Here is a 23,375-nt window from a genome sequence, read left to right as displayed (position 1 = left end):
CATCTGCCCCGCCTCAGACCCACCTAACTGACCTGGACGACCACTCAGCCAAAGCATCCATTGGTAACTAACCAGCCAGCCAGTGTTGCAAAAACATTAACAAAAGCTGGTTTTCCCGCCACCTTGTTCTATCAGTTTTTAAAAAATGAAACAAACAAAGAGTAAATACCCTTCACACCTAAAAGTAAAACTGACCCTTTCCTTTTCATCTCTGAAAATAAAAAAAAGTATTTTGCCTCCAAAAAACCCCCAAAACTTTAATTACATTTTTGCATAATCACTCAAATTCAATATAAATGTGTGTTTTAATTTCTTGTTCTTTCTTGTGTTTAGTCAATAAACTTTCACCTTTAAAAAAGGTATCTTTAACAACAAAAATTCAAAGAAAGTTAGGGTCTTTATACCCCTCTGTATCACCTTTTTTTATGTTAATCAATTGCAATACGAACACCTTTAATCTGAGATCCCAGCATAAAAATACCAGTGAGAGCAGACCCTTGCTAGGACACTCTTGGGCTATAGCCAACTTGGTCCCGGTCACCTCCCAGCATGGACCTCTGTGTGTAAGCCGTACTGCAGAAGGGAAAGGCACTTTTGCTGAAGAAAGTCACCAGCACCTGTGTCTTCACCCAGCAACAAACTGGTACAGGCCCTAGGTGCGCACACATATCCCGGGGGTGCAGAGCAAGTGGCCCACGGCCCCACAGGACATGCCTGCCTGGGGGACACCCCCACCACGGGGAGACGGGCAGGCAGGAGGTGCCCGTGCAGGGCACAAGTGCACTAGGGTGAGACACACGGAGCCCAGGCTCACAGCACAGCACAGAGCAGGCGGTGCAGTGACCGAGCCACCTATCCCCGCTGGCACAGGCGCCATGCCCAGCGGACCCCAGGCACCCACTCACTAGCTGGGACAGAGCCTGATGCAGCCGGGGGAGCCGGCCCCGGCAAGGCGCTAGCACGGCCCCGAGCCAGGCACGGCCCGCAGCAGAGCCCACCCTGCCCAGGGAAAGCAGCGCGGGGGAGTGAGCCAGGTCAAGCTGCAGAGCCCGCTCCGTGCCCGGGGCAGGGCTCGGCCAGCGGCTGCAGGGGGATGCGCCCGGCGCCATCCCAGGGCAGGGCAGGGCCGGGCCGGGCCAAGACACCGTAAATCTGCCCCTGCGCTGCGCAGAGCCCGGCACGGGTTCGCCCCGCTGGCTGCTGCGGGGGCCGGGCACGGGCACGGGCAGGGACTAGGAGCGCCTGCGCCAGCCGCGGCGACGAGAGCGGGGCGGGAGGGGCTACTGACGGCAATGGGCGCTTAGCTCTGGCCTCACAGCCGCACGAGAACTGGAGGGGTGGTGGGAAACTGCGTCTCCCATAGTGCCTCGGGCCCCGCACTGGCTGATGGGAGAGGAAGGCCGAGACACTACGTCTCCCATAGTGCCTCGGGCCCCGCACTGGCTCACTGTTAAATTACCCACAATGCCCTTGACCGTCCCCCGTTTCTCACCCACGGCAGAAGCGCGCAGCGCGCTGCGATTAGCGCTCAGCGCCCGCGCGGCTCCCCCCCGCCCCGCCACTCGCTGGGGTTGCCTTTAGCAGTGGGCGGGCGGGGTTGCCCTCGTACTCATAGTCTAACCCAACCCTCACCCTAACCCGTAAACCCCACCCTAACCCAACCCTCACCTAAACCTACCCCTAAACCCTCCCCTCCCCTTAACCCTAAAACCTAAACCCGACCCTAACCTCACCCTTAACCCTAAACCTAACCCACGCAACCTGACCCTAACCCTCCCCTTCCCCCTCATCAACCCTCTCTTACCCAACACTCACCCGACCCTAATCCCTCCCCCTCTAAGCCTAACCTAACCCAAACCCTAAACCTCACCCTCATCCAACCCCTCCCCCACATTCTAACCCATCCCTCTAACTCTAACCCAACCCTCACCCAACCTAACCTACCCTAAACCTAACCCAACCCCCACCCACCCACCCACCTCCCTCACCCCTCATGCTACCAGACCCTACCCCTCACCCTAACCCTAACCTTAACCCTCATCCTAATCCAACCCTCACCCGACCCTAACCCCTCACCCTCTAACCCTAAACCCAACACCCTAAACCCTACCCCTCACCCCAACCCAAACTCACCCCAACCCCAAAACCCTAACCTGACCCCACACCCCTGACCCTGACCCCTACCCTAAACCTCATCCAACCCCCAACCCCTACCCAGACAGATGTGTCATTAGATAAGAAAAAAACTAAGTTAACTCATCTTGTTTATAGGACTTTTCCCTAGTCAAAGATCCCAGGACTAAACATGTACAGTAGTTTTCATGACAGGAGAAAACTTAGACATACACTGTTTTAAATTCCCTTAGATGTGATAAGATGGTGAGTGTGTATTTTACTTCATGATACCTATAATGTAAAGTAATGGGTCTAAAAACATGATGTATAAAAGCACATGCAAGATACTTAGAATGATTAAAGCTCAACACTCAGTTCATTTACCTTTCTTTAAAGGTTATATACAAAGAAAAATAAGTGGGCATGCACCTTTTATGTGAAGACTTGAAAGGTTTTATATTTGAAGAAAAGGAACAAATAAGTTTCGCTTTCCTTCTACATAAATGCAGGTGCTGTTAATACCTAATTTCACTAATTCTCCTGGTTTTCCAATCATAGTATTGGGTAAGTGTCCAGAGAGCTGAGCAACTTGAGGGAGGAAGAAATTTTTAGACAGGTGTCTTCAGCAATGCCTGACTAAGGTGTTTAGATCCTATATACATATCTCTCAAGATTCCCAGGTCCTCAAGCAAAGCCAAGGAAATCTGAACTTGACATTCCTGATATTTCCAGATTTTTGACATTGTGAGCATCAGTTAACATTTTAAAGAGTCCACTGTACTATACAATCACTTAGTTCAGTTTTGACACAATCGGTGAAAGTCATACATGAAGTTCTAGAGTTTCTGTATGATTTCTCATCATATGCAAAGTAGACTGTGAAATATGACTGGAGTTTGAATCTTGGCTTTTACTAGTTTGCTTGTTGTTTAGGGTTAGGAACAAGAATGAATGTAGCCTGAAATAGAAAACAAAACTCACACCCTTTCAAAATTACTTTCCTTTTCTTTTACAATACCGTCTCTTCAGACATCCACTTTTTGGAGGTAACCATGGAAACTCCCTCCCTCTGTGGAGGAATATGGAAAAAAATTCATCCACAGAATAAAATTACTGAACAAACCCCTTTTACTGGAGAAAAATGACAGAGGAGCAACCCTTAAAAATTAAAATAAATTAAGAGTGTTGCTAAGTTTACAGAGGTAGCAAATCATCTAACACCAGTTTTTAAACCCTCAATTCTCAACCTTCCCCTTGTTCTCATCAGTCCACCCTCATACCCACTGGATAAAGAAACTTCACATGCACCTATTTTACAGCATGGGCCTGGTCTTTGGTTAGCTGCTATGCTCCTATCACCTTGTTGAACAGAAAGATAATCAGGACAAAGTTTGCTCAGTTGTGCCCTTCATATATTTGCTAGCTATTATCAAAGAAAGACATCTTATTTCTTGCTAATCAAATATACATTTGAGACATCTTATCTTCTCTGTATTTTACTATGAAATAACTGTTTCCCTCCTCTTAATTTTTAGATATGGTACGCAACCCATTCTTACCCACTCACTTTACCCTTCAATACTAACAAACAAACAAAAATTGATGCCAGTGTATCAGGTTTTGGACAAATGAAAGAAATCAACATATTGTTAAAGAATTCAGGCTCAGTCTAGTATAACACTTAAAACATTAAAAAAAGCAGCAGTTAGCAATCACCTAGGTCTAATGAGCATCAGTGCTATAAGTCTTATTCCCAGGTCTTCACTATATTCTATTAATCTACCCTACAACATTTAAAGTATAACTTTGATCCTGATTTTGTAACGGGTCTTCAAAAATAGAAGAGACATTAAATATATTTAATGATCTCAGCAACACTGATAAAATCTTCATAAGTCTCAGTTACCTAAACAACATTCATGTGCAACAGACTCCCTTCGCTGCTCATCATGAGATCTACTACAATGCAGTTAGTTTTCCTGTGATGCTGATGAGTCATTCAGTATTCACTGGGGTTGAACAATTTTGCCATAACCTCCTCTCCCAGCATCATAATCCTGCCGATATTCATCTCGGACCTTGATGTGGGAAAAAAGTGAAAGACTAGAGCATTCCAGCAAGTAAACTATTCCACAAGAGTTAATATACAATACCAACAAGATACTCTGGACAGGTGTTAATTGTAATAACAGTCCAGGTAACATACCATTACAAACTGTATAATATTAAGGAAAATTAGTGACTGTTTCCTTCTCTAATTCATTCAGCAAGAGTAGCTGAAATGCAGCCTTCAGAATTCAATATCATAGCATACAGCTGCTTTCCTCTTTAATATTCCACACAGGGGCCCTCCTCATATCAAGATGGACCATCCCATGCTGGGACCTGTAATCTACATCAGTTACCCATATACACTAAATATAAGAGCAAGTGCTATCTACTCCAGTGTAGGCAAGCTAGATGATGTCCAGCTCTTAGCTAGGCAGCTTTTATGCTTGCTCAGTATGCAGATGTCAAGTACAATTTCCCTTCCCACGCTCCAACGTAACCAGAATACCAAAAAAAGGAACATGACATATGATTTTATTCCTGGTGGGTAAATATTTAAATGTATTACATAATGATTTCTTAGATGTGATGAAATTTTATTCTGGCCATGGAAGTTAAAGTAAAATTAAACTAAACTACTAAGTGGTCACTCAAAAGTGAAGATTCAAGAAACATCACTAATTTCACCAGCAAGTAGTGAAAGACAGATTGTGGAGAAACTTACCTGACCCCCTGACCTTCCACGACCATATTGTCTGCCCTCTTTAAAACCTGCATCCCAATCTGTCCTGATGATCCTATCATCAAGCCGTGTCCCATTGATGTATCTCATTGCATTTTCAGCATCTCCTCTTGAGTAGTATCTTAACATTATGTTAAAGAACAAAGTCCACCAGTCTTTCAAATTTCTATAGAACAAAAGTATTCAAATGCAATGATCTCTAAAAACAAATATTTGATTGAGTATGGCCCATCACTGGGTTAAATTTTAAAAATAAATTCCTTTTTCACAAATAAAGTAACCTGTATTTTCAAGTATGATAAATGACAGTAATCTGGGATTGTTAGGAATGGGATGAAATATTTGATTAATTTAGCCCTATGGTTTTCAAAATAAAAATTCCACTATTAACTCAAGAAGAAACAAGCACCACCTGGGCGTTGCATTCATGGGGCCAAATCCTCCTCCATTTGAAGTTAGCCCAATGAATTCAACAGGAAAATTAACTACCTTCAGAGTCCATAATTTAATTAGTCAAAAAAAGACAGATTTGAAGGATTACCAATAATAATTTTACAGGAATGTTTGCCTTGTATTTAATGGAAGTTCAAGACAGTACACCAAAAGAATACCCAGGATCTGTCTACCTAGGCATTTATGATGTATTTATCACTGTGGTAGTCAAGCACCTAAAAGGTGTTTGATTTAGTAACAGAAATGACAAGTTACCTCTTAAGCCACTTTCAAAATACCTGACAGAACATCAGATTCTCCATACCACAAAAATATATGGTCAGATCCTAAATCATTAAAATATTGGGTCTCCCCCTACACCTTTTTAGACTATTTTCAGTCTACTAGATCAGTGATTCTTAACCAGGGGTATGCGTGCACCTGTGTGAGCCATCCCCAGGAGCTGTGCAAACAAATCAGAGATAGATTTCTTGTTTTATTGTATAAGTAAGAGAGAGGTAGAGAGACATTTTTCCTTTAAGGTTATGATAATGGTATAGTACTGTTTAGTGTGGCGTAAGTGGACTCCATCTTGTTAGTTTCTTGATGTAAGCTCTTTCCTGAAACTCGTACTATTGAACCAAAAAATATCTTGATAAATTCTCTTTGTGTGAGTGAGGAATGTATGTGCAAACTGCAGGGCATAAAAAGACACCAATGTAAACTGCTCTAACAGAAAGGGGAGTAAAGACACCAACTGCTATCCTAACCCTGAAGGCTGAAGAATACCTATCAATGACCCTAAAGTGCAAAGTAACGACCCTACAATACAGATGGATCCACCCTGGGAACAAACAAAGTACAAAAATAACAAAATAGTCATGCTTTCAATTAGCTGGTAATTAACAACTGTACTGAACCTAAGCTATGGCTACACTGACGGCGGCGACTTCGATTTCTCTGGATTGATTGAGTGGTCAGTGAAGACCCACTCACTCGATCCAGAAATCGACATACTAAGACTACCTTCACAAGTAGAGTAGCGCTGTGTCGACGGGAACAGTGCAATGAAGATGGTGAGCAGAAGAGAAGTCGATGGGAGTTACACAAGCTATCGATGGGAGTTACGAAAGTTTTTTGCATAGCTTGCGTAACTCCTATCGACTGCCGCCAAATCTCAGAGGTAAGTGTAGACAGGGTCCTAGAGGCAGCATGACACAGCAAGGACATAGACTTACATGAAATCCAGCAAGTATAAAAGATGAGTAAAAACATGGAAACTTTGGGGTCTCATTCTGCAATTGTCATCTTGGAGCATCAGATTCGCGACAGACACAGAGGCCTGCCTCCCTCCTCGTGCCCAGCCTAGTTGGCCACTAAGCTGGCTCGAGCAATGCATAAAAGGACTGGTAATTATATCATATCAGCTTGCAGAACTTTATGAATGCGTGTGTGTGAATGCGACTGCTTTTTAATATTCTTACATGTACAATAAACATGGTATATTGCCTTGTCCCCCTGAATAAGATCCTGCTAGTTTTTTCTTTTACAAGTATAACACTTGGAGTTACACAGGGGTCTTCCAGAGGATATATGTTTGCCTCGTTTTACAACAGGCTATGTGAAAAGCACTAGCAAAGTGAGTAAAAACTAAAATTTCACACAATGACTTGTTTATACTGCTCTGTATACTATAAACTGAAATGTAAGTACAATATTTATATTCCAATTGATTTATAATTATATGGTAAAAATGAGAAAGTAAGCAATTTTTCAGTAATAGCGGGCTGTGACACTTTTGTATTTTTATGTCTGATTTTGTAAGCAAGTAGTTTTTAAGTGAGGTGAAACTTTTAGGGGTACGCAAAACAAATCAGAGTCTTGAAAGGGGTACAGTAGTCTGGAAAAATTGAGAGCCACTGCGCTAGATCTCACTGTTATGAAACTATTCCCTGACATATGTTCTTTATCTTCATCCAGATGCACACCATTACTCCTAGTTATAACTCTACAGTCTTTAAAAAAAAAAAAAAAAGGGCAGAAAATTTGAGATCTCATTTCTAATATTATGTTTATAAAAATATGTTCTTATAAAATACAAAACCACTAGAAATATTTCCATGTGTTTCTTGATTCAAATACAAATGAACAAACAGAAACACCCCCTGTATTATGTGCCATCAAACTGATTTTTTACTAGTGAGAAGTGATAGATAAGCGTTGGCTCTTATTAGTTCCTGGAAGTATAGTTTGGATACTACACCTGTTAAGACAAATGTCAAACAGTATACATAGTTAAAAGTAAATTAAAGATTTTTAATTACCTGTTTTTGTAATCCTAAGAGATAATACAATACCCCTTTCAACAATTTTTAAGCCTCACTCCCAGCCTGAAGTTAGCCATTTTATTCAAATTAAGAGTAAACTGAGTTTGGCTTCTCTTGAACTTGCCAATCATGTGTGTTCTACATGTATCAGTTTCTTCTTTCTACTACACTGTCCAGAACAGTACCCAGTGCCTTGGAGAGAGGCATTAGCACAGAAATACCCACCATACCCCACAACAGAATCATTTCAAATTTTAGGTTCCATCTATAGAATAATATCATGTTACAATTTAGTCACCCATACTCAAAAAATTAAGTTAAATCTTGCAGTATAGACAGGACTGCAATGTTTTATATTCACAAATAGCCTCTAAATCTGAGACTTTATCACTATTATAACACTTTAGGAGCACAGTTCAGTCTTATTTTCACTGCAAGCCTGAGCTGTGTTTTAACTAGATTGGTTAATACATTGTAATTGTACCTACAACAGGAACAAAGACAAGCCTTTACAATTCCTCTAACTCTGGTTAGGGCTGGCTAGATCTTTGGCTTCCATACCCATTGTATAGATGTTTTACTTTGCACTCAAGGATACTCAACAAAACAGAAGCCACAAGCCGTTTTCTTCACTTTGTCCAGGCCCATAACAATTTTCTTTATATCCCCACTTTTACTAAACAGTTCATAGATCTGCTCTTCTGTTGTATAAAAGGAGAGATTCCCCACATACAGGGTGCAGCTTTTTTCCAGCAGTCGATCCTGATCATGTCTGTTACCCTGAAATTTCAAACAGTAAAAACAAACATTTACTCCATCCCATTCAATATCTTCAAGAGTAAAGCAGCAACATGTGGGAGAAGTTGATCTGTAATACCTTAACAGGATGGGAAATATTTCAGATAAAACACTGAAAAACACACTATCCCACCTACTTGCCCATTTTTAACAAAAAAATTCTAGCCCTTATGATTGTAAAGATAAAAATGAACAGAATAAAACAAATACAAGGCAGTCTTCCAAATTTGCATACCAGTACTTCTGCTGCTCAGAACATTGCAAAACAGTTCTAGGATTCAGTGTCAGTTCACTCTGTTTTTACTGCTTTTATTTACAACTGGAAAGCAGCAGCAGAATGCGGCAATTTCCCTCAGCTGCTTAGGAATGTTATGAGCAGCAGCGAAGGCAGTGACATATGATTCTTTGAGAAATAACTCAAAAATGAACTTTGGGATAAGGAACAGACTAGTGCAAATTACATCCACATCACAACAACCAAGAGGCTGCAAGAAGGCTAAAGCGGTAGACACATCCCAGCAGCCCTCCCAAGTCAAGAAGCTCCAGAACAAGAGGGAAAAATGGAGCAAGTGTCCCTTGTCTTCTCCAGGAAGGAACGTTATCAGATAAGCAGACATCTATTAGACGGATGACCATAAAGCGTATGGCCTAGCATGCCCCTTGTCCAGAAGCCAGCCCGAAATCAGCTGCCCCTGGGCTCTGCACCTGGAGAGCAAGGACCCAGCTTTTTAATCAGTTTGTGATTAAGAGTTTAATTCTTTAGCTGTTCGGTTGCTGGGAACCCCTGAGTGCAGGGCCCAACACATCCAGTCCGTCCCCCCACTACTGCACATCCCCCTAGCCCCCATCCTCCCACCGCATCCGCCAGCTCTGACACCGCCACCCCAACCCCGCCCAGCCTCCCATGACCGTCACCCCCACTCTCCCATGTCCCCATCTCCCCCCCGCCCCGGCTAGGCCGCCAGCCCCACGCGCGTCCACGGCCCGTTCCCTCACCCGGAAGTGCTGGTCGCGGTACTGACTCAGCTCCACGTAGGAGTCGCTGCGCAGGACGCTCAACATCGCTACCGAGCACATGGCGGGGCGAGGTAGAGCAGCTACCGTCGGGCAGCGGCAGGGTCCACCCCGCAGCAGCGCAGCCACAAAACCTAGCGAGCACCCCGCCGCGTTCACACCAATCGCCACGGTTCGAGCACGTGACCCACCTATCCCAACACTTCCCTCTCCATCAGCCAATCATGAGGGTCACAGCAAACGCAAGGCCGCTATTCTCTCACGCCCGATGGGTGGCAGCCAATCCCGGAAGGGATTGTGTCACGTCTATCTTCTATTGGACGCCCTAGCCCAGAGCTACTCAGCCAATCACCGAGCTGGATGCCACACGGGACGGACGCACGTGACAAACGCGATTCCCTTCCCCCCCCCGGACTTCTGCTTGCCCAAGGCAAGACACCCTTGCTGTTGTCGCTGTTGTCGCCGGCTGCCCGTTGGGGGGCCCGGTGCCGCCGCCGCCGCGTGCGGAAGGATCCTCGGTGGAGAGGTGAGAGAAAGGATGGTGCTGCGGCGCCTGCTCTTCACTGTGCTCAACAACCCGCGGCTCATCGAGAAGCTGTCGGAGTCGTGGCCGATCCGCGCGGCGGCCCAGGTCACTGCCTCGGCCCTGACCCGGGCCCAGCTCGGGGGCCAGGAGGCGGCGCGGCGCCTGCTGCGGGAGGGGAGCCTGGCCCGCAGGGCTGTTCGTCTGCGAGAGACCTTCCTGCGGGAGTTGAAGGATGGGGCCCGGGCCCAGCACTGGCCCCGATCTCCTGGGAATAGGAGGGGCGGAAGCGGACGTGGGAGCCAGTGAGCGGGCGAGGAGAGAAGGACTCAACCCCCCTGGGCCTTGCAGCTGTGGGCGAGGTACTTACGCTCTCCCTCGCTCCAGCAAGGATTTGCGGCCAGGAGTGTAGGAGAAGGCAGCGCCTAGCCAGGGCCCGTTCATCCTCACCTCCGGGCTCGTAGCTGCTCCTGCCTGGGCAGGGGTTGCGGGCATTTTTGACCCTGGCTAACCTCCGGGCCCTGGGTCACGCCATGTCGCTGCGCTTCCCGAGTTCCGGTGTCTGCGACGCCGTCACCCGCGGTAACCGGATCAACGTCCTTCGCCACTCGTGAGACTCCCGAAGTACGGACAAGCAGTTCTTCCCAACGTGCAATGTCTAAAATAAACACATCTGTGGCTATTCATCTTTCCTTTATTTCCCCACAAAATACAGTTTGGCATCACATGCCCTAAAGCAGTCCTTAGGTGCTTGACAAACCGGTGGAAAGTGGTCTGTTCCATAGTGTTTGCTGGGAACCTCTGAATTTTAAAAATATGGTGGTGATTTGTTTGGTATTTGTTTTTATGAAGTGAGGTCATGGAAATAAAATACCATAGAGCCCAACATTTGGAATGTGGCATCTGAGTAAAAAACAACCAAAATCTTGCCTGTGGTAGAGTTTAGTTGAACAAAGTTTGCGTGGTAGCATCTTTTATTCAAACAACTTAAGTTTTGAGCTACCCAGAGCTCTTCTCCAGTTTAGTAGTAATATACATGTGGACTAAGATTAATATTCTAGCAGTATAAAATTATAAGGTGGACACAAATTAGTTGGTTAATGGGAATTTAACTCTAGGAGTAGATATACTTTTAATCATATAGGACTTTGTCATGTTAAATTTCAATTAATTTTTTATAAATATGATAGACTTAGACATGCTGATAAACCAGTTATAGTGTTCCAGAGAAAAGGCTTTTGCTGCATCCAGGGTAGTTTAGGATGGAAGGAAAGACAAGACTGTTAGGAGGCCTCCTTATAGCATAGTATAGATGGCACCTAACCATCTTCCCAGAATTAGATTAAAGAAGTAATGGAGATGCTGGCATAGTTACTACAGTAGCACCAGCTATCTTGCCTGCATGAAAAACATCTGCCCCGTTAAGTGGGGGCAAAAACAGATGACCTAATTGGCCCACTAGATCATCAGAGAAAAATGGACCTCCCTGAGATGTCCCCACAGGCCACGCAACAAGCCAGGTGTTAGTTGTTACCTGACCAACTGGGATCTCATATTAATACGTTCAGGAATTGACACGACACTCGTTCAATAATGACAGAAAGGCTTTAATTATTACACCTAGAAAATGAGCCCCCAAACCAGAAGTCCAGTATATATTAGCTACAAAAGCAATTTTCCTCACCAATGCAGGCAAAAGGTGGTGGTTTCAATTCTTGACAGCTTCTCCAAGACCTTGGATGCATATTCCCAGAAGAAAGCTGGGGGAGATGACAGTTCTGTGTGGAATGATTTCTCAGTCTTGAAGCATGCTTGCTAGTGAGATTGCTTCCCTCCTTATACTCTTAAGTTTAGTGTTTCCAAAGTGTTGGGGTTTGCTGAGATGAAAATTGAGTAATACATGAGGTGGCACCCACTGGAAGATAGGATTATAAGGTATCCTTGAAAGATACAAAGCCACTGAGGTATAGATGAGCTAATTACACAAGATTTCATTAGGGAGATTGGTTAGTCAAGAGGGGTCATTAATCATAGGAAGGGCAATTACACTGAAAAGAAGCAAAACAGCACACGTAAAAGAAGCAATCACTTATTTTCAAAAAGAATTTCCAGCCACCACACTTTTGCAATATGCATCTTCTTAGTAATATTTGGTAACTTAATATTATAAGTGGGCCCGACCTAGCTTGAATTTCATAGTCTACAGTTGCACAGGTTCAGGAAATGAGAAAGGATAATGGTGACCTCTAGTCTCACCAGTCATTCCAGATTGTGGGAGAGGATAATGCTCCTGTTATATTTTTCAGTTTAATGGTTGTAGCAGCATAATTACCTATTTCATACTAATGCCCATTTAAGACCAAATCTTGCAGTTTAACCTAGTCCAACTTCCAGTCAAATCCTTTTGAGTTCTGAGTAGCTATGTCAGGATTTGTTTCTTAGATGACTAGATTAGTTCTGGGACATTCTTAGCTGGAATGGGTTTTCAGTAATATATTGAAGTGGTTTAAGAAATAGAGACATACAAGTAAAAAAACTTATTGGTGAATATACCTTCCCTCTCCCAAATATATGATTGGGGTACCATTGTGTTAGATTCTAGATAGACATCTAGTAAAAGACAGTCCTGGCCCAAGAACATAAGTAACATGGATGTATTTTGAGAGTTGTAAAATGTGCCCATTCCACAATCTCCCAGCATATATGTTGGAATTATCAATAATATTTGAAATTATTAATATGGGAGACCATCAGACATTAATTTAACCGTAATTCTTTATTAAGTCCAAAGGCCAAATGGTATTTTATACAATTGCTCTAAAAATGCCTAACAGCCTAAAAATAACCAGTCACTGCACCCAATACAGTAACAAAGTATTCGTAAGCATCTGAACAGTATACTTACAAATAGACCAAACCTAGGGAAAACCAACTTATTTTAGTGTGCTCTAGCATGATCAGGCAGGGTCTCACAAACAACCTTCAGATTCATGACTGTCTCTATACCCTTCAGATAACTAGCTAGGTTTAGCAATATTCCAGTTTGAAGCAGTTTATCCTTGCTATTTTCCTACCTCCAAGGCCTTCCCTTCTTATCTCCTCCCTATTCCTTGCTTATTAGCAGAACAGTGGGAAGGTTTGTGTTTGTTTCTTTTAAGACAGTGTTTCTTTGTTATTACTGCAGCTCTTTATTTTTTAGTTACTTTTTGAACCAAACATTCTTCCCACACAACAAGCAATAAGTAATTATTAATAATAAGTATTATTTTCATGGCCTTCTTTTACTTGCTGATTGGGGCTTTTTCCTTACTAGCCACAAACAAAGCAAATATATTATTTTCTTAACCAAACTTAAGCTAACTTTAATTTTTTTAATTACATAATTATCCCTACAATATACGTGAAAGTGTAAAATAAGGTATGTGATTTATTGACTTAGGTAGACTTTCATAGCAGAATGAAACTGTACTTTCCCACAATCAACACCTTCAGGCACAAGACTGAGCAGGTTATGCTGTGCCTTGAATATCAGCAGATCTGGGCCTTATCCCAGCTGGGCAGCTCTTGCTGGCGGGGAAGTGCAGAGCCTAGCAGAGGGGTAGTCGCAGCTGGGCTCAGCTCCCTGCCAGCAGAAGGAGGTGTGCAGCCCAGAGTTGCGGGGGTGGGTAGCAGCAGCTGGGCTTGGCTCCCCACAAGTGGGGGAGGAGGCGCAGAGCCCAGTGTGGGGGTAGGAGGTGCAAGCCACAGCTGGGTTGTCACCCTGCAAGCGGGGTGGGGGGTAGGTGCGGAGCCCAGCATGGGTGGGGGGAGCCACAGCTGGGCAGTTCTCACTTGGCATGAGGAGCCGAGCTCAGCATAGCTCCCTCCCCCAGTGTATAACCGTTCTATTTTTAGAACGTTTAAATAGATTTTTAATTAAACTAATTTTTACATCCCTACTTTGCATTTATATTGCATCTTTCATCTGAAAAGCTTAAAGAACTTTACAATGTTGGGTGTGGGGGTATTAACCCCACTTTACAGCTAGGTAAAATGTGTCACAGAAAGATTAAATAACTTGCCCCAGAGCAAGTCATTGGTGGGGGTGGGGGCAGAAAGACACTTCAGTATTAAAATAGCCCTCAGAATGTGCTATTTGAAAAATTTATATAAAATGCTATGGTACTATCTTAGAGAGCAACACATCACAATACACAAGTCTATTAATCTCATTCCTCCATGCAGTTTCAGTTGGATATGGGATTTCTCACTGCCTGTTTTTAATTTGTGAAATGTAGCTGTGTGCTGAAGAGTCAGCATGTTCCATTACAGTAGTTGCTGAGTTTCAATGTTAAACATAGCATTTCCTATGTGTATACATAATTAGCATAGCATTTTGTATGCTTGATAAAGAGTGCTATAGAAATTATAAGATTATATCTGACACACACACACAGGCTCATCCTGAATTCCTTGCACTCCTAAATACCCCACTTGATTTGAGTAGGCATTTTAGGTATACAAGGAATGGAGAATTGGATCCACAATATAAACAGCAAAGATGTGCCTGGTAAAAGAGGAAAGATGGGTTTGAGATTAAGGACCTGGATTGACACTCAGGAGATCCAGGTTCTGTTCTTGGATCTGCCACACACTGCTTGTGTGACCATAGAAAAACCACATTATTTCTCTGTACCATGGGGAATAACAGTTCACTACATCAAAGGAGAGCTGTAAGGTTTTCAGTTACTATGGTGATGGAGGTCATATAAATACCAAGATATAGAAAAGAAATACAATTATTTACTATATGTCTTCACTAAATTTGTTATGAACACCAAGGAAGTAATTGAATATTAAACATGAAACATCAGTACAACACCCCCTCAACTAGAACACAAAACATATGGAAAAAGATTATTTCCAGAAATATATAGCAGCATAGAAAGCAAGGAAACTAAGCTGAAAACTACATTTGGTATGGTATCAAGCTGTTTTAATAACTTTTTCTAATATTATATAAAACAGCAAAGCAAACACTAGAAAATAAACACACATAATCTACGTGCATTTCCACAATTAGGAAAAACAGCTTTTTCCCTAGTATAAAGTGCTTTTCAGAGATCAAAAACTATTTACATTGATCAGAATGCTAAGTATGAATGCATTTCTGTGAATTCCATGAACGCTCTTCTGTGAGTGCATGTGAAATTTGGCAAACAATGATAAGTTCTTCACACTGGGACATGTTCCTGATTTCCTTTTATAACTTGGCCCCATAAACTATTGTCATAGTCCACTTTTTGGTCCGCTTGTGAAACTGGCATTTAAGACCTGTAACTGTATGTCCCATGCCCTTCGTTTAGCATGACTGGCATTTGGAGAGGTCCCATTTATCATTGGCAGGTTCATCTGAAAGAGACAGGCTTGATATATAAGGTTTGGAGCAGGATTAATATTTCCCCAAAGTCTGGAAGTGTTTGTCCATAATGTCCAGAAACAGACTCCTTTATCCAAAGGGGTCAACTGTGAAATTTCTATCCAGCTCTTGGTTCAATTTCTGCAGTCCCTCTCACTGTAGTTCAGGAATGTCTGTAGATCCAGGGTAAAGGTTCAGATCCACCAGTAATAGAAAGGCAACTTAAAAATATACTGTTTCCACAAATAAATGGCATTGTAGCAGGAAATGCTAAATGAACAGTAGGACTAAGCAATGGCTGGTTTTGGGACTGAACCCGGGGCTTCCATTCCTAGGATCTGATTTGCTAGTAATAGAAACACTAGGTAATAGACAATGAAACTAATCCCACTCTCTTTTCAAGGGCATGATACAATCCCTTGAGAGGATATATGCGGTGGTGCACCATACTATAACTGAGGTGCTCATAAAGATGAACACTAACTATATCATTACTGGAGCCTGCTGTAATGACTGGGAGGAGGCCCTGAATGCTTAGCTACAGCATTAATGCATATGAATAAAAAGTATAATCCAAAGAGATATAATAAAAAACTCAAAAAACATAACAATACACCTGAGATGAGAACAATTGACCTAGAACCATCTGGAAAGTTTTGGTGGAGAGAACTTCAGCCTTCTTTGTTTTCTGATTTTTTCCTCTCTCTGCAGGAAAATTATCCTGATATAAACAAAATCCTGGAGATTGAACAACCTTCTCACACTTAGATAGAGTCCATCCAGATAAGGGCTGAGTAACAGTGGTGAAGGTAATAGTAAGGGAACAACATGGGAGAAGCTTGCATTGCCACTACCTGGGCTGTATTTATGTCCATGAATAAAGAAAGAGAACATCAATCTCCAGGACTGTTAATCTGACAACTTTCACCAGAACCAAATAAAATTAAAAAGTGAAACATAAATCCTCTAATACCTAAAGGCTCTGTTCATTTCTGTCTAGCTGAAGGATGTATAGTCCTAACTGACTTCTCCATTTTTCACTGAATAGAAAGGATATTTGTGGTGGATCCTCCATTGTCAAGTGTGGAAATATTAATGTCTCATTTTTTAACAAAACCCCACATTTTTGTATTGTTGGTCTGACTGTACCGGGGATTATAACAAAAAAATGAAAAGTTCTTTCTTTATCAGTTTCTCTAGCCCTACAGGTAATGTTGCTTGCTAATTGTCCCAGTGTTTGGCAGAGGGTTTTTTCTTCAGCTCCAGCCATATCTATTATTTCCACTAGTGGGTCTCTCTTATTGATACTGAGCAGAAACCTGGGAGGCATATAGGTGTGAGCAAAGAGTAGAGTATAGTGTGCTGGATGGTTCAAGGACTCTGGAGAATGTATGAGCTGTTCTAAATGAGACAGGCAAGGGATCAGTCCTCCCTGGTGCAAGCACCCAAACAAAAGGGCACCAAGAACATTGAAAATAATAATGATGGGTTTCCACTTTAGGGTTCTATTCTGCGGCGTGATCAATAGGACTAGTGGTAAAATAAGAGGAATGAGGAATCGAGGTTCTTGGTGGTTGAACAGGGACAGTAATGCCACAGGAACAAAATAGAATGATAATAATGTTGGATTGCCCTCAGCAAGCCTGTGATTATGTAGTCTCATCCATGATAATTGATAGATGTTTATTTTCAGCATTTTCAAACCAATACTGATGGCCAGAATGTGTAGGATCCCGAAGAGCATTATTCCATTGACTGTAAAATGAGTATATCGTGGATGAATCCCATGCTGTGCAAGATTATGGGGATTAAGGTTATAGCGGAGAAAATTAAAAGGGGTCACGATTACATTCTGATTTATATGAGCCATGGTGCTTAACAGGCCATTCTTTTTAATGCTGCATAGGCTAATCTCTGATCCAATGGAGGTAAAATATAATGTGTCAGCTGCTGTGAAGATGATGGCAGTAAAAGCTGTGCTTGAAACAAACTTCAAGAGGTGGTTTGCAATAGTTTTAATGCTGGGTTGAGAAGTGGCATTTAAAACTGTCCAGTAAAGCAGTGGCATTAAAGCAAATGCCAGAAAAGTTGGCCTGTTGAAAAACCCAGCAACTGTTATCATCCCTATGAGACTGCTACTGGTAGGTTTTGCCTGGCTGATGTCTGACTTAGGTGCTGTTCCGTAACCAACTGCTTTTGGAGACACTAGTATCATCAGCAGGGCAAACAGAAGTCCTTCAAGTGTGTTGGTAAATGTTCTTGTGTAAAATACTAGTGTGACATAGGACCCAGCAAGAAGAACCAGAGCGTTCCACCGATCTGCTCCCCAGAAAGGAGCTAACCAATACACACTATAGTCAAGTATGAAAGAAAAGGTGGTGAGGACAAGGCGAGGTGACACAAGAAGGGTGTAGCTGTTGATGCCATTTGACCAGATGCCCAGATGCTGTAAAGACTTGATTATCCAGTAGGTAACTCCAGATGTAATTAATGGGAACACAACTGTTCTACAAGGAAAACTGGAAAGAAATTCCCAGGGATAATAGACTTGTAGATCTAAAATATCTCCTGTGAAGGGAGAAGAAAAGCAGATGACACATTTTGGTAAATTGACCAGTATATGTGCATTAAAATACAGTTTAGTGTGAGAGGCAGGATGGTTTAATGGAAAATAATATTGTAACAAAACTATAATTATCTAGGACTTCAGATTAGTTACTATGATGTCCACCATGGCTATTTAGAACTTCATGGTGAGAACAGAAAGAGAAATCAAATCTTCCTGTTCCCAAAATAAAAAATTCAACCATCTGAGCTACTGAAGAATCTCCATTTGGTATTAGCACTATAGGGCCTATGACATAGCTGAGCAGTTATAATTCCATCCAGTAGAGGCAGAGGTGCACAACTCTATATTACTAGCTGTAGCATTACAATTAAGGTTAAGATTTTGACATGGGTGTTTTTAACAAAAGTCACGGACAGGTTGCAGGCTTCTGTACATTTTTGTTTATTGCCCACGACCTGTCCCTGACTTTCACTAAAAACACCCAGGAGGGACTAACAGTCTGAGTCCTGCTGCTGAGGACTGACCGTCTGAATGGACCTATCCTCCATAAACTTAGCTAGTTCTTTTTTGAACCCTGTTATAGTCTTCACAACCTCCTCTGACAGAGTTCCACATGCTGACTGTGCATTGTGTGAAGAAATCTTCCTTTTGTTCATTTTAAACCTGCTTCCTTTTAATTTCATTTGGTGACTTTAATTCTTGTGGTATTAGTAGTAAATAACAATTCTTTATTTACTTTATCTATACCAGTCATGATTTTACAGATCTCTATCATATCCCCCCTTAGTAGTCTCTTTTCCAAGCTGAAAAGTTCCAGTTTTATTAATCTGGCCTCATATGGAAGCTGTTCCATATCCCTAATAATTTTTGTTGCCCTTTTCTGTACCTTTTCCAATTCCTTTTCCAACACCATCTGGTCCTGGTGACTTATTACTGTTTAATTTATCCATTTGTTCCAAAACCTCCTCAATCAACACCTCAATCTGGGACAGTTCCTCAGATCTGTCACCTAAAAAGCATAGCTCAGGTGAGGGAATCTCCCTCACATCCTCTGCAGTGAAGACTGATGTAAAGAATTCATTTAGCTTCTCTGCAATGGTCTTATCTTCACTGAGTGCTCTTTTAGCACCTCGATTGTCCAGGGGCCCCACTGATTATTTGGCAGGCTTCCTGCTAATGATGTACTTAAAAATGTGTCTTTTGCTAGTGGCTCTTCAAATTCTTTTTTGCCCTGCTTAAGTATACTTTTACACTTGACTTGCCAGAGTTTATGCACCTTTCTATTTTTCTCAGTAGGATTTGACTTTTAATTTTTAAAGGATGCCTTTTTGCTTCTAATTGCCTCTTTTACTTTGTTGTTTAGCCATGCTAAAAGACAGAAGAAGATACTACCTCTCATAAAAGCTATTGTCTCACATGACCATCTCATAAACAAACTAGAGAAATACAACCTAGATGGAGCTACTGTAAGATGGGTGCATAACTGGTTGGAAAACCGTTCCCAGAGAGCAGTTATCAGTGGTTCACAGTCAAGCTGGAAGGGCATATTAAGTAGGGTCCCGCAGGGATCAGTTCTGGGTCCGGTTCCATTCAATATCTTCATCAATGATTTAGATAATGGCATAGAGAGTACATTTATAAAGTTTGCGAATGATACCACACTGGGAGGGGTTGCAAGTGCTTTGAAGGATAGGATTAAAATTCAAAATGATCAGGACAAACTGGAGAAATGGTCCAAAGTAAATAGGATGAAATTCAATAAGGACAAATGCAAAGTATTCCACTTAGTAAGAAACAATCAGTTGAACACATACAAAATGGAAAACGACTGCCCAGGAAGGAGTACTGCCAAAGGGATCTGGGGGTCATAATGGATTACAAGCTAACTATGAGTCAACATTGTAACACTGTTGCAAAAAAAGCAAACATCATTATGGGATGTATTAGCAGAAATGTTTTAAGCAAGACAAGAAGTCATTCTTCCGCTCTACTCCACGCTGATCAGGCTTCAACTGGCGTATTGTGTCCAGTTCTGGGCACCACATTTCAAGAAAGATGTGGACAAATTGGAGAGTGTCCAGAGATGAGCAACCTAAATGATTAAAAGTCTAGAAAACATGACCTATGAGGGAAGATTGAAAAAATTGGGTCTGTTTAGTTCAGAGAAGAGAAGACAGGGGAGACATGGTAACAGTTTTCAAGTACATGAAAGGTTTTTAAAAGGAGGAGGAAGAAAAACTGTTCTCGTTAACCTTTGACGATAGGACAAGAAGCAATGAGTTTAAATTGCAGTAAGGATGGTTTAGGTTGGACATTAGAATAGACTTCCTAACTATCACGGTACTCAAGCACTGGAATAAATTGCCTATGGAGGTTGTTGAAGATTTTCAAGAGCAGGTTAAACAAACACCCATCAGAGATAATCAAAATAATACTTAGTCCTGCAATGAGTGCAGGGGACTGGACTAGATGATCTCTTGAGGTCCCTTCCAGTCCTACAATTCTATGATTCTATGCTGGCATTTTTTTGGTCCTCTTACTTTTTTTTTTTTTTTTTTTAGTTTGGAGTATATGTTTAATTTGATCCCCTTTTATGGTGTTTTAAAGAGTTTCCATGTAGCTTGCTGGCATTTCATTCTTGTGGCTATTCCTTTTAATTTCCATTTAACTAGCTTCCTCATTTTTGTATAGTTCCCCTTTTTGGACTTAAATGCTACTGTGGTGGGCTTCTTTGCTATTTTGCCCCCTACAGGGATGTTAAAGTAAATTACATTATGGTCATTATTATTGAGTGGTTCAGTAACATGCACCTCTTGGACCAGATCCTGTTCTTCATTTAGGAGCAATAGGCAAATTTCCTGTTTAGAAATTGAAGTCCAGTACAATCTGTGGACTGTTGTGTTTGTGCACATTCTCACATCATCAGAATGGCACAATGGTCCAATCAGAATCCATCTGTACAATTACGTTCTTTACAAACATTAATGATTTTAGTCTCAAAACATATTGTACTAGTGAGGTAGCAAGTACTATATTGTTCTAATGTCACAGAAGGGAAAACTGAAGCAGCTGGGTTCAGTTACCAGCTCAGAGTCACACTGCCAGTAAACAGGACAGCCAACTGCTCAACAATGCCGTTTTTTTACATGTGATAATGTGAATAATGCAATGTTTCCTGCTTAAATCACAAGAATGTAGAGAATTAATATCAACTGGGTTTCTAAATATAGTCATGCACAAATACAGGAAAATTTACCTGCCATGACCTCAGGTGATTGAAAGAATTCATCAGGATGAAGGTACCCTGTCTGAGGAAGAAGACACCAGAAAATTCTGAGTAGAGCAAGAATCCCCCAGAAGGTCTTGGCTGACATCTTAAGGTCAGGCTACTCGCCAGAACTGAATGACGTCTGGGCAGTCAGAGACTTGGATTATTAGAAATATCAGTTGCCATGGTATCAGTAGCTTTGACCCTGAAACGGACAAAAAGTTTATTCAAGAACAAATCGTGCCCATCAAAAAGAGCAAAACATTGTCAATCATTCCCAAAACTATGAAACTAAGGTAGACAGAAGTATCAATGAAAACTAATTAAGGATGGCTTTACATATATAGCTAAGAACAACCTTGCTGCTACCAGAACATGTGTAATTGGGTTACTGCTATTACTGCAAGAGACAGACTCTAATTGATTGGTGAACACGTATAGATAAAACTTTGTCTTTTTCCACATTCATTCCAATATTACTATTCTTGTTAAAATAAAAGATGACACTTGTTAAAGATTATCATAGATATTACAATGGCCTGTTTTCAAAGTATCTTTATTAATATCATTCTCAGAAATACAGTGCTAGAAGAGACCTCAAAAGGTCATCTAGTCCAGTGTTTCTCAACCACCGGTCCATGGACTGGCACCGGTCATTGGGATCTCCCTGACACAGTATAGGAAGCCTCAGATCTCCCTGACACAATATAGGAAGCTGGTCCCTGGTATCAAAAAGGTTGAGAAACACTGATCTAGTCCATCTCCCTATGCCGAGACAGGATTAAGTATACCTAGACCATCCCTGCAAGGTGTTTGTCCACCCTATTTTTAAAAATCTCCAGTGACAGGGACTCTACAACCTCGCTAGATAACCTGTTCAGATAAAACAACACTAGTCCTGTAGCACTTTAAAGACTAACAAATTTAATTTCTGCAGGCATAAGCTTTCGTGGGCTGCAACCCACTTCGTAAAATGCCTGCTTCATCGTGGGTTGCAGCCCACGAAAGCTTATGCCTGCAGAAATTAAATTTGTTAGTCTTTAAAGTGCTACAGGACTCTCATTGTTTTTGCTGTATACAGACTAACATGGCTACCCCTCTGGAACTGTTCAGATTCTTAACTATCCTTATTGTTAGAAAGGTTTTCCTAATATAAAATCTAAATTTCCCTTGCTGTAAAAAAATTCAATTACTTCTTGTAACTCAGTGAACACAGAAAACGATTGAGCACCATTCTATTTATTACAGCTTTTTACATATTTACAGATTATCATCATGCCCCCACTTCAGCCTTCTCCTCTCTCACCCTAACATACCCAAATCTTCCAACTTTTCCACATAGGTCACGTTTTCTAAATCTCTTATCATACTTGCTGTTCTTCTCCAGGGGCATCATTTCAGAACAGTTCTGAAAGGGCAAAGTTGTGTCGGCATCCCTGCTGAGGCCACACCTACGCATAGGGGGTGAGTGGGGCCATTCCCATTCCAGAGGGGTAAGGGCAGGTGGTGGGCTGGTCCTACCCCATCAGGGAGAAAAGAAGGTGTGTTATGGGGCATATCTCACTGATGACTGGCCTGGGGCAGGGATCAGGGCATGGCTCACTCCACGCTCAGCTCTGGCCCAGGCCACCTCTACTTCTTTCTGTCTTGCCAACAGAGAGAATAAGGTGGCATTGACAATATGGAAATTAGGAACCCCAGCTCAGCCTGCCTCCACAGCAGCTCCAGCAGGCCTTGGAGAAACACTACCATGCCAGCTAGTGAAGAGCTATAAAAAGTCAGTGGGGTGGGGCCAAACCAAAATCTGAAAGGGCAACTGCCCCCTTCTACCTTAGCAAATAATGCCTCTGCTCTCCCCCAATTTATTCACATCGTTCTTAAAGTGTGGTGCCCAAAACTGGACATAGTGCAAGGCCTCTTCACTGCTGAGTACACCAAGACAATTATCTCCTGAATCTTACATAAACCACTGCTATTAATAAACCCCAGAACGACATTTACCTTTTTTGCAAAAACTTTGCATTGTTGACTCACGATTTGTGATGCACTATAACCCCCAGATCCTTTTCCACCGAACTACTACCTAGCCCATTATACCTCATTTTGTATTTGCACATTTGACTTTTCCTTCCTCAGTGTA

General features: G+C 42.1%; 3 protein-coding genes across 3 annotated transcripts; 1 reads left to right on the top strand and 2 right to left on the bottom strand.

Annotated features, from left to right (window-relative positions):
* Positions 1 to 2,227: 2,227 nt before the first annotated feature.
* On the bottom strand, positions 2,228 to 9,740 carry NCBP2 (nuclear cap binding protein subunit 2). The gene is made up of 4 exons (XM_067542858.1): positions 9,460 to 9,740; positions 8,264 to 8,445; positions 4,889 to 5,027; positions 2,228 to 4,193 (listed from the first exon to the last, which is right to left on the bottom strand). Exons 1-4 carry the CDS (start codon positions 9,538 to 9,540, stop codon positions 4,122 to 4,124), a joined length of 474 nt encoding a protein of 157 aa, XP_067398959.1. The 5' UTR covers positions 9,541 to 9,740; the 3' UTR covers positions 2,228 to 4,121.
* A 129-nt stretch (positions 9,741 to 9,869) lies between these two features.
* Positions 9,870 to 10,682, top strand: NCBP2AS2 (NCBP2 antisense 2 (head to head)). The gene has a single exon (XM_067542857.1). It carries the CDS (start codon positions 10,016 to 10,018, stop codon positions 10,307 to 10,309), a length of 294 nt encoding a protein of 97 aa, XP_067398958.1. The 5' UTR covers positions 9,870 to 10,015; the 3' UTR covers positions 10,310 to 10,682.
* A 927-nt stretch (positions 10,683 to 11,609) lies between these two features.
* Positions 11,610 to 22,603, bottom strand: PIGZ (phosphatidylinositol glycan anchor biosynthesis class Z). Its single transcript, XM_067542860.1, is given in 4 exon segments — positions 11,610 to 17,966; positions 21,224 to 21,384; positions 21,386 to 21,440; positions 22,552 to 22,603. Coding segments are annotated over 4 exon segments (1,863 nt in total). The 3' UTR covers positions 11,610 to 16,371.
* Positions 22,604 to 23,375: the final 772 nt, after the last annotated feature.

The sequence above is a fragment of the Emydura macquarii genome, unplaced genomic scaffold (genome assembly GCF_026122565.2).
Source record: "Emydura macquarii macquarii isolate MOO-44397 ecotype Brisbane River unplaced genomic scaffold, CSIRO-AGI_Emac_v2 contig_729, whole genome shotgun sequence".
Classification (NCBI taxonomy): domain Eukaryota; kingdom Metazoa; phylum Chordata; order Testudines; family Chelidae; genus Emydura; species Emydura macquarii.
The sequence above is the reverse complement of the archived record's forward strand: the minus strand, read 5'-3'. Positions and strand labels throughout refer to the sequence as shown.